Raw genomic sequence first — 13125 nt, forward strand, 5'->3', positions numbered from 1 at the left:
CAGCGAAAGCACCAAGTCCTAACCCCTGGACAGCCAGGGAGTTCCCTCAAAGCTCTTAAATGCTAAGAAGAGCATAGTTCTTAACTCTGTTTCTGTATGTTTCCAACCTGCCCAAAGCAGGAGATGGGCTAAAAGGGTGATTAATGTGTGTCAGATGAAAGACGCAGATTACAGGAGCCAGGATCTCTATTTCTACAACCTCCCGATTTACGTTAAATCCTCATGATCTAGTTCAATGTCCGCTTCTTAAAATGTGACTCTTAACTATATCATAATGAGGTCCTGTATATGCAACAAGTAAGTTGACCATTTCATCATCAAGTCGCAGGTGATGAGAATCTGGCTGGGTATTTAATAAGGGAATAACTCACAAAACACTACCTACTTCAGCCACACTTCTCACTAAGATTCGGCCTCTCTGAGACCCAAAGGTACAGACTTGTTAGGGGGGTCTGATCCACTGGAGGTGCCTGTCCAGCCCCGGGGCTTTCTTCTGGGGGTCCCTGACACAGGGTTATGGCTGGCAAGAAAGTCATGGGGCTTCTCTCTACAAGTGTCAGGGAGGACTTCAGCACTGTGAAAAGTCACAGAGGGCCACAACTTAGAATGGGTCTTTTCACTTTATAGATGCATAGATTGAGGCCCCAAAAGGTCAAGCAACTTGCCTTAGAACGCCCAGCCTGCTCTAGACTTTTAACTCCTAGCCCAGGCTTCTTTTCACCATGGCAGGTCACATGCAATGGCCTGAGGAGTTACTCAGAAGTTAACAGATGAATGGATAAACAAAATGCAGTACATCCATACAATGGAATATTATGCAGCCTTGAAAAGGAAGGAAGCACTGACACAGGTTACAGGATGGCTAAACCTCAAAACCATTACACTAAGGGAAAAAACCAGATGCAAAGCGGACATATTGTATGATTCCATTTAAATGAAATGTCCAGAGTAGGTAAATCCGTGGAGACAGAAAGCAGATTAGCAGTTACCAGGGGCTGGAGGCAGAGCAAGTGGACAGTAACTGCTTAACGGGCTCAGGGTTTTCCTTTGGGGGATAAAAATGCTTTGGAACTAGAGAGAGGTGGTGGGTATACAACCTTGTGAATGCCACTGAATTGTTCACTTGAAAATGACTAATTTCATCTTACAGACATTTTACCTCAATTAAAACAAACAAAAAGAAGTGACTGAAATCAACAAGGACCTACTGTATAGCACAAGGAACTCAATATCTTGTAATAATCTATAATGGAAAAGAATCTTAAAAAGAATGAATATATATACATATATATATATATATATATATAAATATACACCTGAAACTACCACAACATTGTACATCAACTATATTTCAATAAAAAAATTTTTTCAAGTGACTGATAGATTCAACCCCCGAAATGCGGGGGTGATGACAGTCAGATCTGCCCGTGGGTGGCTGGGGCCTGAGCCCCACTCCCATCTGGTGGAAGGGATGATGGGAAGGAGAGGGGAGACAGGGTAAGCCCCCGGGCTGGAGGGGTCTTCCACGCCTTTTTGGTTTAACAGCTTGGAGTTCCCTGCCCCTGCTGCACACGGGCTGCACTAGGTCACTGCCTTCCTGTCTGGGCTGAGCCACACAGCACTCTGGTGTCTTCATGAGCTGTACGGGCCTGAATAGCTGGGCGAGGTCAGAAGTGGGGTGATGGGGAGCTCCCAGCCCCACTCCCAGGAGGCCCCACCACTGTGGCTGTCCTTGGCAATTCTAGAGCAGGAAGGGTCCTTCACCTTCCAGCTGACCCCTTGCACTGGGCATCCGAGGGGCGCGGAGAGAGGGACCAGCAGGCCTGGCCCTGAGAGGAAGGGCTCCCCCCAAGAGGGAGGGGAGAGAACTGCGGGGCTGGGGCCTCGGTTTCTCAGACAACTTTCCCTTCAATTAATTCCTCTCTGATTCTGGCTCCTGCCCTTAAAAAGACTTGATTCTGGTTGCTATGCAGGGAGTGGGCCCTGCTCCACTAGCCAATGCAAGGACTATGTGCCAGGCCCCGTACCAGGCACCCTGAGGCCAGCGGAGGTGAGAACGGGGGCTTTGCCCTGCAGGGTGGGAGTGGGGATTGGACTCTGTATATAGAGCTCAGGGACACTTCTGGGCCTCTCCTGGGGTTCTGGGTCATATAGGTGCCCTTGGGATGCTCCGGGGCTGGTCATGTGACAGAGTAACAGGGACCCTACCTTGTAGGACCTTGTAGAAGATTCAGTGAGATGACACCCCAGCAGCTAGGTAGACTGGTCTGCCTCAGTGGGCCTGCCCTGTATGCCAGGCCCAGGGCCTGGTTCTCCCTTTCAAACCTGATTCCCTATGGAAATGGTACTAGCATCACGCCCCTATTTTGCAGATAAAGAAGCTAAAGTTCAGAAAGTGCCCGTCTCTTGTTCCAGGTCACACAGCCGGTGGAGCCCGGCCAAGGCAGCCTACCACCACCCCATACCCAGCTGCCCAATCACCGTCTTCATGGTGTTTGAGTGCTTCCCCACCCCCAAAAGATGACCTAAACATTGGTGGCTGCTTTCTGGAGGCCCAGGCTCATGAGTGAGAGTGCAGCCGCTATACCCTGGCCAGGTCCCTGGGCCCATCCGTTCATGGCTAAGATCAGGTAGGAGGCCATTCATTTAATCCTAGGCCATTTCATTTAATCCTGGCAATAACACAATTGTCTGCTACTATTATTACCTATTCTATTTACATAAGAAGAGACAGACGCCCCGGGAGATCTGATAACTCGGCTCTCTGTAGTGCGGGGGAATCGGAACCCAGCTGCCCTGGGTTCAGGGGCCCCAGGGGCCCCTATCAGCGCGTGATTCTCTGGCCCCTCACACTCTCGTCTCCCTCTCCACACTCTGGAAACCTCTTCCTTCTCTGAGTCCTCCATTCACTCCCAGTACACCATCCATCCATTCATTCTTTTACATCAAGCAGGAATGTCTAGATACAAAGGCATCCGAGCCAGTTTGTACCCTGGGGGAGCTGAAAAGCCAAGGACCAATGGGAGTCATTTCTAGAATTGTCTACACGCCCATTTCAGTGGAGGTTGTGAACTCTCTTGGTGCACACACAGGACACTAAGGGGAGTTGTTTTCACCCATCCTACCCTCTCTGCCAGACAGGGGCTCCCAGAACCTCTGCCCAGAGGTGGATCCGGGGATCCTGAGGGCTCGGATACCCAGGGTCTAGCCTGATCCTCCCACGGAGCTCTGGTGATCACCCAACCTGGCTCCATTCTACAGGTGAGGAAACTGAGGTCAGAGAGAGCCCGCAAGGCTTCTGGGAGGCCACTCCAGCCCTGCTCTGCAAGGCAAGCTTCTACTGCCAAGAAGATGTGAGGACGGAGAGGGAGTGAATTGTTCATGGTCCTGTTTCCCACTGGCTCTTCCCCCGGAAGCCGAGGCCTCAGAAAGCAGGCTTGGGCTGGGAGGCCGGCAGAGGGAAGGGCGGTGGGCCGGGCCTACAAGGGCTAGAAGGAGCGGAAGGGGACAGATTCCCAGCTTTCCCGGAAGCCAAGGAAGGGGAAGGTAAACGGAGCTGTCCTTGGCCAACGATCACTGGCTCACCGGGCCTCCAGGGCTCAGCAGGCCCCAATGGCTTCCAGACCAAGGCCAAGGCTTCGAGGTTCCAGGCTCACCGGTGCGCCTGTACCCGTGAGCCCGAGCTCGGGTGTGGACTAGGGAGCGTGGACCCGGGTGCCGGTGCCCGGCCGGTGTCCGGGATGCTGTTTGGCCTCCACGTGAACGTAGGCGCTTCTGGTGGGTTCTGCGTGTCTCCCTCTCGCGGGGGGACTCCCAGCCCCGCCCACAGCTAGTGGACTCAGAGGCCTTGCGGCCGCCGCAGACTCAAAGCTCCCCAAAGGAAAGCCGCGCGCCGTCCAAGGCAGCTGCTTCAATCCTAGCCCGAGCGGGTCGCGCTGGGGCCCCGGCAGGGGAGGACGTGGGTGCGCGTCCCCTTCGGGCCCGTTCTGCCTGCTCGGGATCCAGGAAGCAAGGGGTGGAGGGGATGCCGGCGCGCAGCTCGGCACGAGATCACAGAGCAAGTCAGTTCCCTGAGAACGGCGACGGGGAGGCTGGAGGACCCCAACTCCGGTGCCCAGCTGGGCGGTCCTGGTCAGCCGCGCCACTTTCCGTGGTCGCAAGCTGGAAGCCCGCGGGGCAGTCGGCCCCCTCCCGTGTCTGTGGGGCCCTCGGCGTGCTGTAAAGTGAGGCCCGAGGTTCCCGGGGAGGACAGCGCGCCCTCCCTGCTCGCGCACCCCACCGCTTCCTCGGAGGTCGCACAGCCCGACCCGTGCAGGACTCCTCTGCGAGTTGCAGCACGCGGTGTGGACGGCGCAACCGGGCAGGGGATGCAGCCCGCGGGCCAGCGGAGGTGGCAGCTGTCCCGCCACGAACGATAGTCCCTCTCGGCGCCGCCGGCCGCCTAATTAGGGGCCGCTTCAGCTCCCCCGCTGCGGCCCTTCTCCGCCCGCGCCGCGCGCCCACCCGAGCCCGCTAATTGCTAAGGCCTTTCTGCACCGCCCGCCGTCCAGATGGGGGCGTCGGGGCCAGATGGGGTCCAGGCGCACAAGGGAAGCATTGAGAGCGTCACCTAAGGGGGCTGGGCGTGGTGCGGGCCGGCTGCAGCGCGGGAGCTCCGACGATTCCCGAGGCTGGCGGCTCAGCCAGAATCTGGGGACAGCCTGGAGGGGGAGGCGGCGAGGGGGGCGTTGGTGCGGATGGGGCAACCTCCCCGAGGTGGGCTCTGGAGCCAGACTCCCAGATTACAGCCCTGCCGCCTCCATTTACTGTCTCCTCCCCTCAGCAAGCCACTCACCCTCCCTGTGCCTCAGTTTCCTCGCATGTAAAATGGAATAATAGTAGCACCATCCTCAAAGGGTTACCGGGAGAATTGAATGAATTAATAACACACGCAAAGCTCTCCGCGCGATGCTCTGTACCAACTAGCCTTCCATAAATGTTAGTGCCTCCTTTTCCAGCCTCCTCCGCCTATTATTAGTATCCTGAACTCCCCGAGGTGCAGCCTCGTGCTGCCTCCTTGCTCCCCGATCGGCCACATCTGTTCTTCTCTGCAGCGTCCCCTCCCCCCATTAACCCCAGCCACAAATGGATGCGGCCCTGTAGCAACAAAGCAGTCACAAGAGAGAGATGGGAAGTAGCGATGGGAGTGAGGGGTGATGCCCGTCTCTGCCCTGCCTAGGCTGGCCCGTTACCCTGACAGGGGGTGGAGGGCTTAGCCCCAGGGGTCTAGCCTATGATCTGTCTGCAGCCTCCAAGCCACGGAGTGGCATGCTGCTCCCTGCTGTTCCACAGGCACCCCTCCTCAGCCAGGGTGGGACTCAGTGCAGCAACAACTTACCCTGAGAACCGCCAGGCCTGAATCTGGCCCCTCTTACAGGTCTGCAGAGACAATGACTGAAGAGCCTGTCGCCAGCAAAGTCTTGAGACCTTTGGTGTAGGACCCCCGTCAAAGACCCCCATAATCCTTACTGGTACTGTGGAGCATGTGTGTGGAGACCCAGACTTGGGGCCATACTAAAAGAAGGACCTAAAATGAGAGGTGGGCTTGTATAGGGGGAATCTTTGGCTTTTGGTGAACTTCTAGGGGGCATCAAGGTGTTTACTTAGTAGAGGGAGTTCAGACAGATTGCTAGGTGGGTTCTGCCCTAAGGCGAGGCAGACAGACAGCTCTCCAGCACTGAGAGTGTCTTGGGGGCTTTAAAATCCAATGCCCTGGCCTCAGGGCTTTTCCCTGGTTTCAGTCTGGGAATGAGAAGGACGGGTCTTACTTGCTGGGCTGTCCCAACCCCAGATTGCATGAGTGCCCCGGTATAGTTCTTCCTACAGCCATCCTCTCGGAGTGCGTGTGACACCTTGGGTCTCAGCAACGTTCCCAACTGAGATGTGCTTTAGGTGTGAAGCTTTGCTTTGCCCCTTGGCTTACTGCCTGTTCCTGGGATTCAGAGTTTCAGCTCTATGGGCGCTAGAGGTGCAGGACAACACCCAGGGGTTCTGGCATGCTCTCCAACACAGAATCCAGGGAACAGTCATTTCTCTGTGTCTGCTGCCCAGTAAGGGAGTGAAGAGGTAGGACAGTGCTCTGGAGGACAGAGGCCATGGAGGAGGCACTGCCCCTCAACCTTAAGTCAGCGGCTTTTTATGGTGGGGGAGGGGTTGGAGAGACTCTCGAAGACCTTGGGGGCTGGTGACAGAAGTCTCTGGGCCCCAAGGCTGAGAGCTGAGGAATTGCAAGGGCCACGTGGGGCGTGGGGAAGCTGAGCTGTAGACCAGCGCACGAGAGAAGTTAATGCTGCCGGGAAGGGGGCCTCCGTCCCAGTGCCCTGCGGACCGACCGCGTCTCTCCCGGGACCGTTTAGCCACCGCCTTCTCCCCTCCCCTCGCTTTCACTGGGGGTTGTGGGTGCGCCTTGGAAGTCCGCGTGGTAGCATAACATTCTTTCTCGCTCTACTCCGAAGCCCAACCGCTGGCCTGAGTCACCCACCCAGGCTGCCCCCAGTCTAAGGCCGCTCTGCAAGGAGCCACCTGCCCCGGGCGGACGTACGCGCTCGTGTGCGCCTGTGCGCGCCGACTCGGAGTCCGAGGACGCTGCGCTCTCCCAAGTGGTGGCCCAGATCCGTGGCTGGGCGCAAGGTTTAGGTGGGTGGTTCCGGGGAGGGCCCGGAGCCTGGCTGGAACCAGGCCTTCCTTCCTTGGAGGCCCAGGTCTAGCGAGACTGGCGGCTGGACGCGGGCCGAGAGTTTGGGTATGGGGATTGTGGGGAAAGACTTGATTTATTTGTTTCAGCAACTGCCCCTCTATGCATACACCGCGCACGCCGGGAGCCCACGGCTGCACACGTCAAGGCTTGAGGTGGGTGAAGGAAGCTGAGACTGCGACGGAGCCCCACCCCCTACCCGCATCCCGCGGGGTCCCCTCTGTTTGTGTCTTCGGCTGGAGCAGGACCCAGCTTTGAATTCGTAACAACTTTCGTTTCAAATGGGATTTCGAAATAAAAGCTACTAGATCCTGCCCTACTCTCTTCTTGGATTCGCGTGGTGCGGTTTGGGCCCCACCCCCTTTATTCTCCCCTCCGCAGCCCCTCGGCCTCTTCCCAGCCTTCCGTCAAAAGCGAAGCCGGGTACGAGGCCTACAGTACCCATCCCTGGGCGCCTGCCTGCTGTTTAGGTCAGCAGCCCGATAGTACCTTCTGGAGGACCTGGAAGCACCTGTCCCCGAGCGAGGGGATGGAGCTACCCTCATTCCCGGGCAAGGGGTGTCCTCCTTAGGCTCAGGGGCGACCTCAAGAAGTGGGGTTCCAACCGGGGAAACCTTCCCCGCCCCGGGGGGCCCTAGGCGCAGGGACCTTCCACCGGTGGCCACCAAAGACGTCGTCGGCGAGAGGGCCCAGGGCCGCGGGACCAGTCCACTGCGTCCGCACTTCGCTGCGTTCAAGGGTGCGCGTTCTTCCGTAAGCCGGCGGGCTGAAAGATTGCAAAATGGTCTGTCCTCTTCCTTGATCGGGAAAGGCCGAAGCTTTTTAACTTTTACCCAGAATCTCTCTTAAGAGCCACGTCCTAAATTTGTATTGCAGTTTTGGATTGTGGAGAACCCGGTAGCGGCGACAAAACAGAGGTGGCCCTGGAGGAAGAGCACGAGGCCAAAGCGCGTCTCGCAACAGTCTCGCTCCCCGCGGGCAGTTCCCAGCACCTGACATATTGCAGTTCAAGGCCGGGGTGGGCGCCGGGGCAGGGTCGTGCACAGCGCAGGGAAGGGAGTGAAGGGTTAGCGGATCCCGCGCCAAACGGTCCCGCAGCGCTCTGCCGGGAACACCGTGGCGATGCCGGTCGCGGGGGCGGCCTCACGTGGCTGGTCCACAGCTGAAGCCCCGAGCTGGATGCGGGTGGGCGACCACCTCTCAGCAGAGAGCAAATGGAATCGCGGCAGGGCAGGAGACCGAGCGCCCGGACCCCCCAGTCAAAGGCACGGGCCTCACTCCGGAGGCCCCAAGTTCCTCGAGCAGGGAGGGAAATTTTCACTTTCAATTAACATAATCCTCAACCAAAGGGAAAAGGAGTTCCGGATTAGGCGTTAGAAAATAAAAATAAAAACGAGTTGTGAGAGGCGCCCGGAGGATGTGCTCAGAACGTGTTTTAAAGAGAATGTGAGTATGTTTGTTACGGGGGAGGAAAATAGGCAAACAACCCTTTTATCTTTCTCCAGGGCAAAACCAGCAGAACGGTCCCCAAATCCGGCCGAAAGGGATGGAATCCTGCACTCCCTTCCCCAGGCAGCTCCCCACACCTCCTCCCACCCACAAGGCTGGAAAACACCGGACTTACTTTAAATTTTATTTAAAATCTCAACACTCGATCATTTATTTCATTTTTTTTTTGCAACCAAACAAGTAATAAATATTATTTAGCACTTTTTTCTTTTTACAAAAATAAAACAGATGATACACTCTCTGCAAGGGGCAGCGATCAGAGGCGGGATGTTACGTGCAGACGCCGTGAAGCCCATATTGCAACTCCGGTAGCGCCCAGGCGGTTTGCGGAAGACAGGAAGCACGGAGGAGTTTGTCATTTGTGTTAAACTGGCGAAAAGAAACCAATATAGAAGAAACACGGCTTAGACTGGGGGGTGAGGGGGTAGGACTGGCAGTCATGTGAGCAAACAGCTCCGCAGCACGCACTTACCTCGTTATTGATATTTACACATCCAAGAAAGAAAAAACTAAAAAGCCAACAGAACTCCCCAAATAACCAAAACTATATTCACAGCAACATCCTTTGAGTTCTGTCAAACCCTCGGGTACCGAAATGACTGCTCCCAGTCAGGTAAGAAATCAAATCACTTTGTGCTCAGAGATGGAAAGAATGGGAAGGGAGGGAGATTCTACTTCAAAATAACTAAAAAAACACCCGCACCTAAAGTCGACAGTTTTAGGTTATTCCAATCCACAAGTGGTTCTATTCTGATCGTCTATAAAGCTTGCTCATACTGTTGAAAAAGGAACATCGACAGATTTTATTAGAAAGCCACAAGCCCCCAAACCAATAGGAGCGACAGGGAGGAACGGTAACAGTTCTGAGACAGCTGTGGGTTTGCCCACATGTGGAGATTGGACACGACCGTAAGTGCTTCTGGTACCAAATACCAGCTTCTGACCAACTGGTACCCCTGGCCCTGGGCCAGGGACGACCCGTGAGGGCAAGGCCCGGACAGCCGCTTCTGGAGTGTGGCTGAGAGTCTCCTTCCCGCCCAGAGAGGAGGCAGGAAAGGAAGTCTCCAACGCTCCCCTCCCTCCTTTCCTCCCCGGTATAACCAAGGGCTGCCCCGGCCGTGTGAGGCCAAGTTCGCAGGGAAACTACAGTTTTTAGAATCACCTCTTTTTCGGGGGAAGGGGGTTTGGAGGAAGAGATGCACGTAGCTGTGCCTTCATATAAAACGGTGTCTACCCGAGCAGCGCTGTTTAAAGCCAGAGGGGGTTGAACCAGGTCCCGGAGCAAATGCCCCTGTCACTCCCCACTGTGCAGTGCGCGCCTCCACTGCTTCCGTTCCTGGGTGCTGCGTCCTCACCATTGCCCCCACCCCCAGCCCACGGTGCCGCGCTCCTCCTTGGAACTGAGCTCCCAGGGCCCAGCGCCGGCCAGTCCTTGCTTCCCCGCAGCCTCCGCCCCCCACCCGCCCCCTCCCGCCCCGCTCGCCAGAACGCGCCTGCACCGGCCAAGCTCACTTGGCGTCGGAGGTTAGGCGCGGCAGACTGCCGGCGCCCATGGCCGACACGTGGTGGTGCGGGGGCGGCACCTGGCACATGCTGCAGGGGCAAGGCATGCCGCCCCAGTGCTGGAAGCCGCCGCCGCCCCCGCCGCTGCCGCCCGCGCCCCCCAGCGGGGCTGCCGCCGCCGCCGACGGAGACTTGAGCAGGCCGTGAGGGGGACGAATGGAGCCGACCGACGACAGGCCGGAGCCGGGCAGGGAGGCGCTGGACACCGCGGCGGCGGCTGCAGCGGCGGCGGCGGCCGCGGCGGCCGGCGGCAAGATGGGGTGGTGCACCGCCGGGTGGTGCGCCGCGTGGGCGGCGGCCGCGGGGTGCGCGGTGGCGGCGGGCAGGGGCGCTGAGTGCGCCAGGCCGCCGCAGGCCGATGGGTGGAAGCCGGCGTGGTGGCCGCCGTAGATCTCGCTCACCAGTCGCTTCATCTCCTCCAGCGAGTTGGTGAGCATGAGGATGTAGTTGCGCGCCAGCAGCAGCGTGGCGATTTTGGAGAGCTTGCGCACCGACGGGCCGTGCGCGTACGGCATGACCTCGCGCAGCCCGTCCATGGCGATGTTGAGGTCGTGCATCCGCTTGCGCTCGCGGCTGTTGATCTTGAGGCGTAGCTGCTGCAGCTCGGGCTCAGTCATCTGTTTCTTGTCCTTCTTAGTGGACGACGCGGCCGCTGACGACGTGGACGACGAGGTGCTGGACGAGGATGACTTGAAGCCACCGCCGCCCAGCTTGTCCCCCGGGTGCGCGCCCGCCGCGCCCATGGCTCCGCGCAGCTCGGCGCTCCGCTCTGGCGGGCAGTCGCTAGGCGTGGACGAGGACACGGTGCCCCCCGTGAAGCCGCTGCCCCCACTGCTCTTGCTCCGGGCGGGCAGGAAAAGGTCATCAGGCTCTGGCGACGACGGGCGGCTAGACACCAGGCTGGCGTCCGAGTCCATGGCCCCGAGGGATAGTCGCAGCTTTCGCAGGGTCCTCCCTCCCTCGGTCCTCAGAGCTTCCACGGACGCCTACTGTGGAGAGGAGAAGAAACACGAGAGAGGTAGAGATCAGAATCGAGACTGAGATCGAGAGGCACTCGGTCAGTGAGACAGAAAAACTGTTCCCGCCTGCACCGCAGCGCGGGGTGCAGGCGCGTGTGGCCGGTCGCTTCTGGTGCACCTCGCTGTCTCTGGCCTTCCTTCCTGCGGCGTGCAGGTGCGCTAAAGTCATCTCTTTTTCCCTCCCTGCTACCTCACCCCGCTCTCATCCACAGGTGGTTTAATCCAGGGAGGATGGGGTGCCCCTCAGTGAGGGTGGCATTTCAGGGTTTTTATGCCTTTTATTAGGAATGGGGAGGCAGGATCTCCAGGGCTGGAATGAAAGAGTGTCAAGTGAGGGCTTTTCTTTGGGAAGGTGGAGATCTAAATAGAGAAGTATTTATTTGGTTCCTCAAACGCATCCACCGTATCTCCATCGACAGCGCGCAGCACACACACGCTCATAGGCCGGCACCCAGCGCCCGCGCCGGGCCCAGATTCCACGCGCTGTCTCCGGGGCCAGCCGGGGGCTCGCCAGCTGACCGGCACTTGGGCAGAAGAAGCTATTGTTGCCCCGACTTCTCGCTTTTGGGCGAAAGGTGTGCTGCGGTCACTGTGGGAAGGGTCAGAGCAGCGAAGCCGCTCAGGAGAACAGGCGGGCAGGGGAGGGATCTGCGTCCCCTTTAACGGAGCTTCCCGGGTCGCAGCCGAAGTGAGGGGCGTCTGTCCCTGGGATGTAGGCTGGAGTTGCTGGGGGGCGGGGACACTTACTGTGGATGCAATTAGAGGAGCTCGTTCCCAAAAGCTGCAGCAGAGAAGCGGCCCAAGGCGCTGATGTCGCGTCGGTCTATAATAAGCATCCGCACCTTTCCCGGCTCGGAGGGTTTTTATAACCCGGTGGCAGCGGCGACGGCGGCGGTGGCCGCGGCGGGGGCGGGGAACAAAGTGCAGGTCCTGGAGGGGCCACCGCGCCAATGAGCTGGGCCGGCCCGGGGGGCTGGGAAGCTGATGTCATCGGGGCTAATTCCGCTCAATGAAACTCGCCGGGCCGGGCACACGCCTCCTCCCCGCGCACAGCCAATGGGCGCCCGCGGCCGGGAGATTCTTGGGGAGGGACTGGAGCAAGGACCCCGAGGGGGCGTGTGAGAGGCTAAGGGGAGGCGGAGGGCGGGCTCGCGGGGGAAGTGCAGAGGGCAGCGGTTGGGACCGAGGGAGAGAGGAGGGAACATGGTCAAATTTCTATTAAAATACAGGAACACAAAATCAGGCTGGGAGATGGGACGGGACGGGATGGGGGCTCTGCGCACAAACTAACCTGATACACAAGGCGCTCGAATCTTGGGGATTCGCGCGGATAACCCTGGCGACCCAGGAGCTGGAGCTGGAGTCTCCGCCCTTTCTCTCTCTCTCTCTCCCTCTCTCTCTCTCTCTCTCTGTATGTGTGTGTATATGTGTGTGTGTGTGTGTGTGTGTGTGTGTGTGTGTGTTCTCGCCACCTGTTCCCACCTCCTGGGTTTCATCAACACGTGGGCATTTTGAGCTGCAAACGTACAAGATAACCAGGCTCAAACCTCCTACTTTCCTCGCACTCTAAGCGCGCCTCTAAGAGGTGGCGGCTGCCGCAGCTCGGCCGGCGGCCAGTAGCGCCCCCAGCTGGGTGCAGGGCCTTGCGAGGAAGAAGGCGGGGAAGAAGAGAGGGGACCGACTCCAGAACGGTGTTTTGAAAAAAATCACACTCTTCATAAAGTTGACGGTGGTGTAGACACAGGGACGAGGTATTTCCGCATAGTAAGCACGCTAACACAAGGGGAGAGTCGAGCTCAGAGCTAAGCATCCCCTCACAGCACGGGAACCAGGTGACGGTATTTTCTGCACCATCTTTGTGGTGGTCACCACGCCATGGGGTAGGGGACAAAGCTGTTTTGTCTGTAAAAAGAAGCCTCAAGCCTGGGCGAAGACCTCTCCACACCGTGGGCCAGACAGAAAGATCCAACCGCTTGCGGCCGCGGTGGATCACGTTTTACCCATCGCAGCCTAGCTCCCAAACCTGGAAATCCTTGACCGTGAGGAATTCAACCCGATCTGGAGAAGCGCCTAACTGAGGTAATTCCGTGTGGTACTGGCACCTCCACCCATTTTACAGATGGGAAAATCAAGAGACTGTGTCTGTAGCAAGCATACAGGAAAAAAAAAAAAAAAAAAGCCAGCCCTTTACAGCGCAGCCCTCCCTGTACTGCAGATGCGAGCATTGGTGGTTCCTTTATAGTAGAGGCAGCCGCCGTCTCCCTAACCTCAGACATTTTCACTAGTTGAATTTCTCACACC

General features: G+C 57.9%; 1 protein-coding gene across 2 annotated transcripts; it reads right to left on the reverse strand.

Moving 5' to 3' along the window:
- Positions 1 to 8350: 8350 nt before the first annotated feature.
- On the reverse strand, positions 8351 to 11731 carry OLIG2 (oligodendrocyte transcription factor 2). 2 transcript variants are annotated; one of them, XM_060297835.1, is made up of 2 exons: positions 11572 to 11731; positions 8351 to 10794 (listed from the first exon to the last, which is right to left on the reverse strand). In XM_060297835.1, exon 2 carries the CDS (start codon positions 10720 to 10722, stop codon positions 9751 to 9753), a length of 972 nt encoding a protein of 323 aa, XP_060153818.1. In that variant the 5' UTR covers positions 10723 to 10794; positions 11572 to 11731; the 3' UTR covers positions 8351 to 9750. The 2 variants fall into 2 exon arrangements, with proteins under 2 accessions (XP_060153818.1, XP_030736790.1); XM_030880930.3 differs by having other exon boundaries at positions 8351 to 10791; positions 11572 to 11683.
- Positions 11732 to 13125: the final 1394 nt, after the last annotated feature.

The sequence above is a fragment of the Globicephala melas genome, chromosome 4, assembly GCF_963455315.2.
Source record: "Globicephala melas chromosome 4, mGloMel1.2, whole genome shotgun sequence".
Lineage (NCBI taxonomy): Eukaryota > Metazoa > Chordata > Mammalia > Artiodactyla > Delphinidae > Globicephala > Globicephala melas.

What these genes read in the sequence shown, in the direction of transcription:
- OLIG2 (XM_060297835.1), bottom strand. Translation starts at nt 10,722, where the DNA reads ATGGACTCGGACGCCAGCCTGGTGTCTAGCCGCCCGTCGTCGCCAGAG.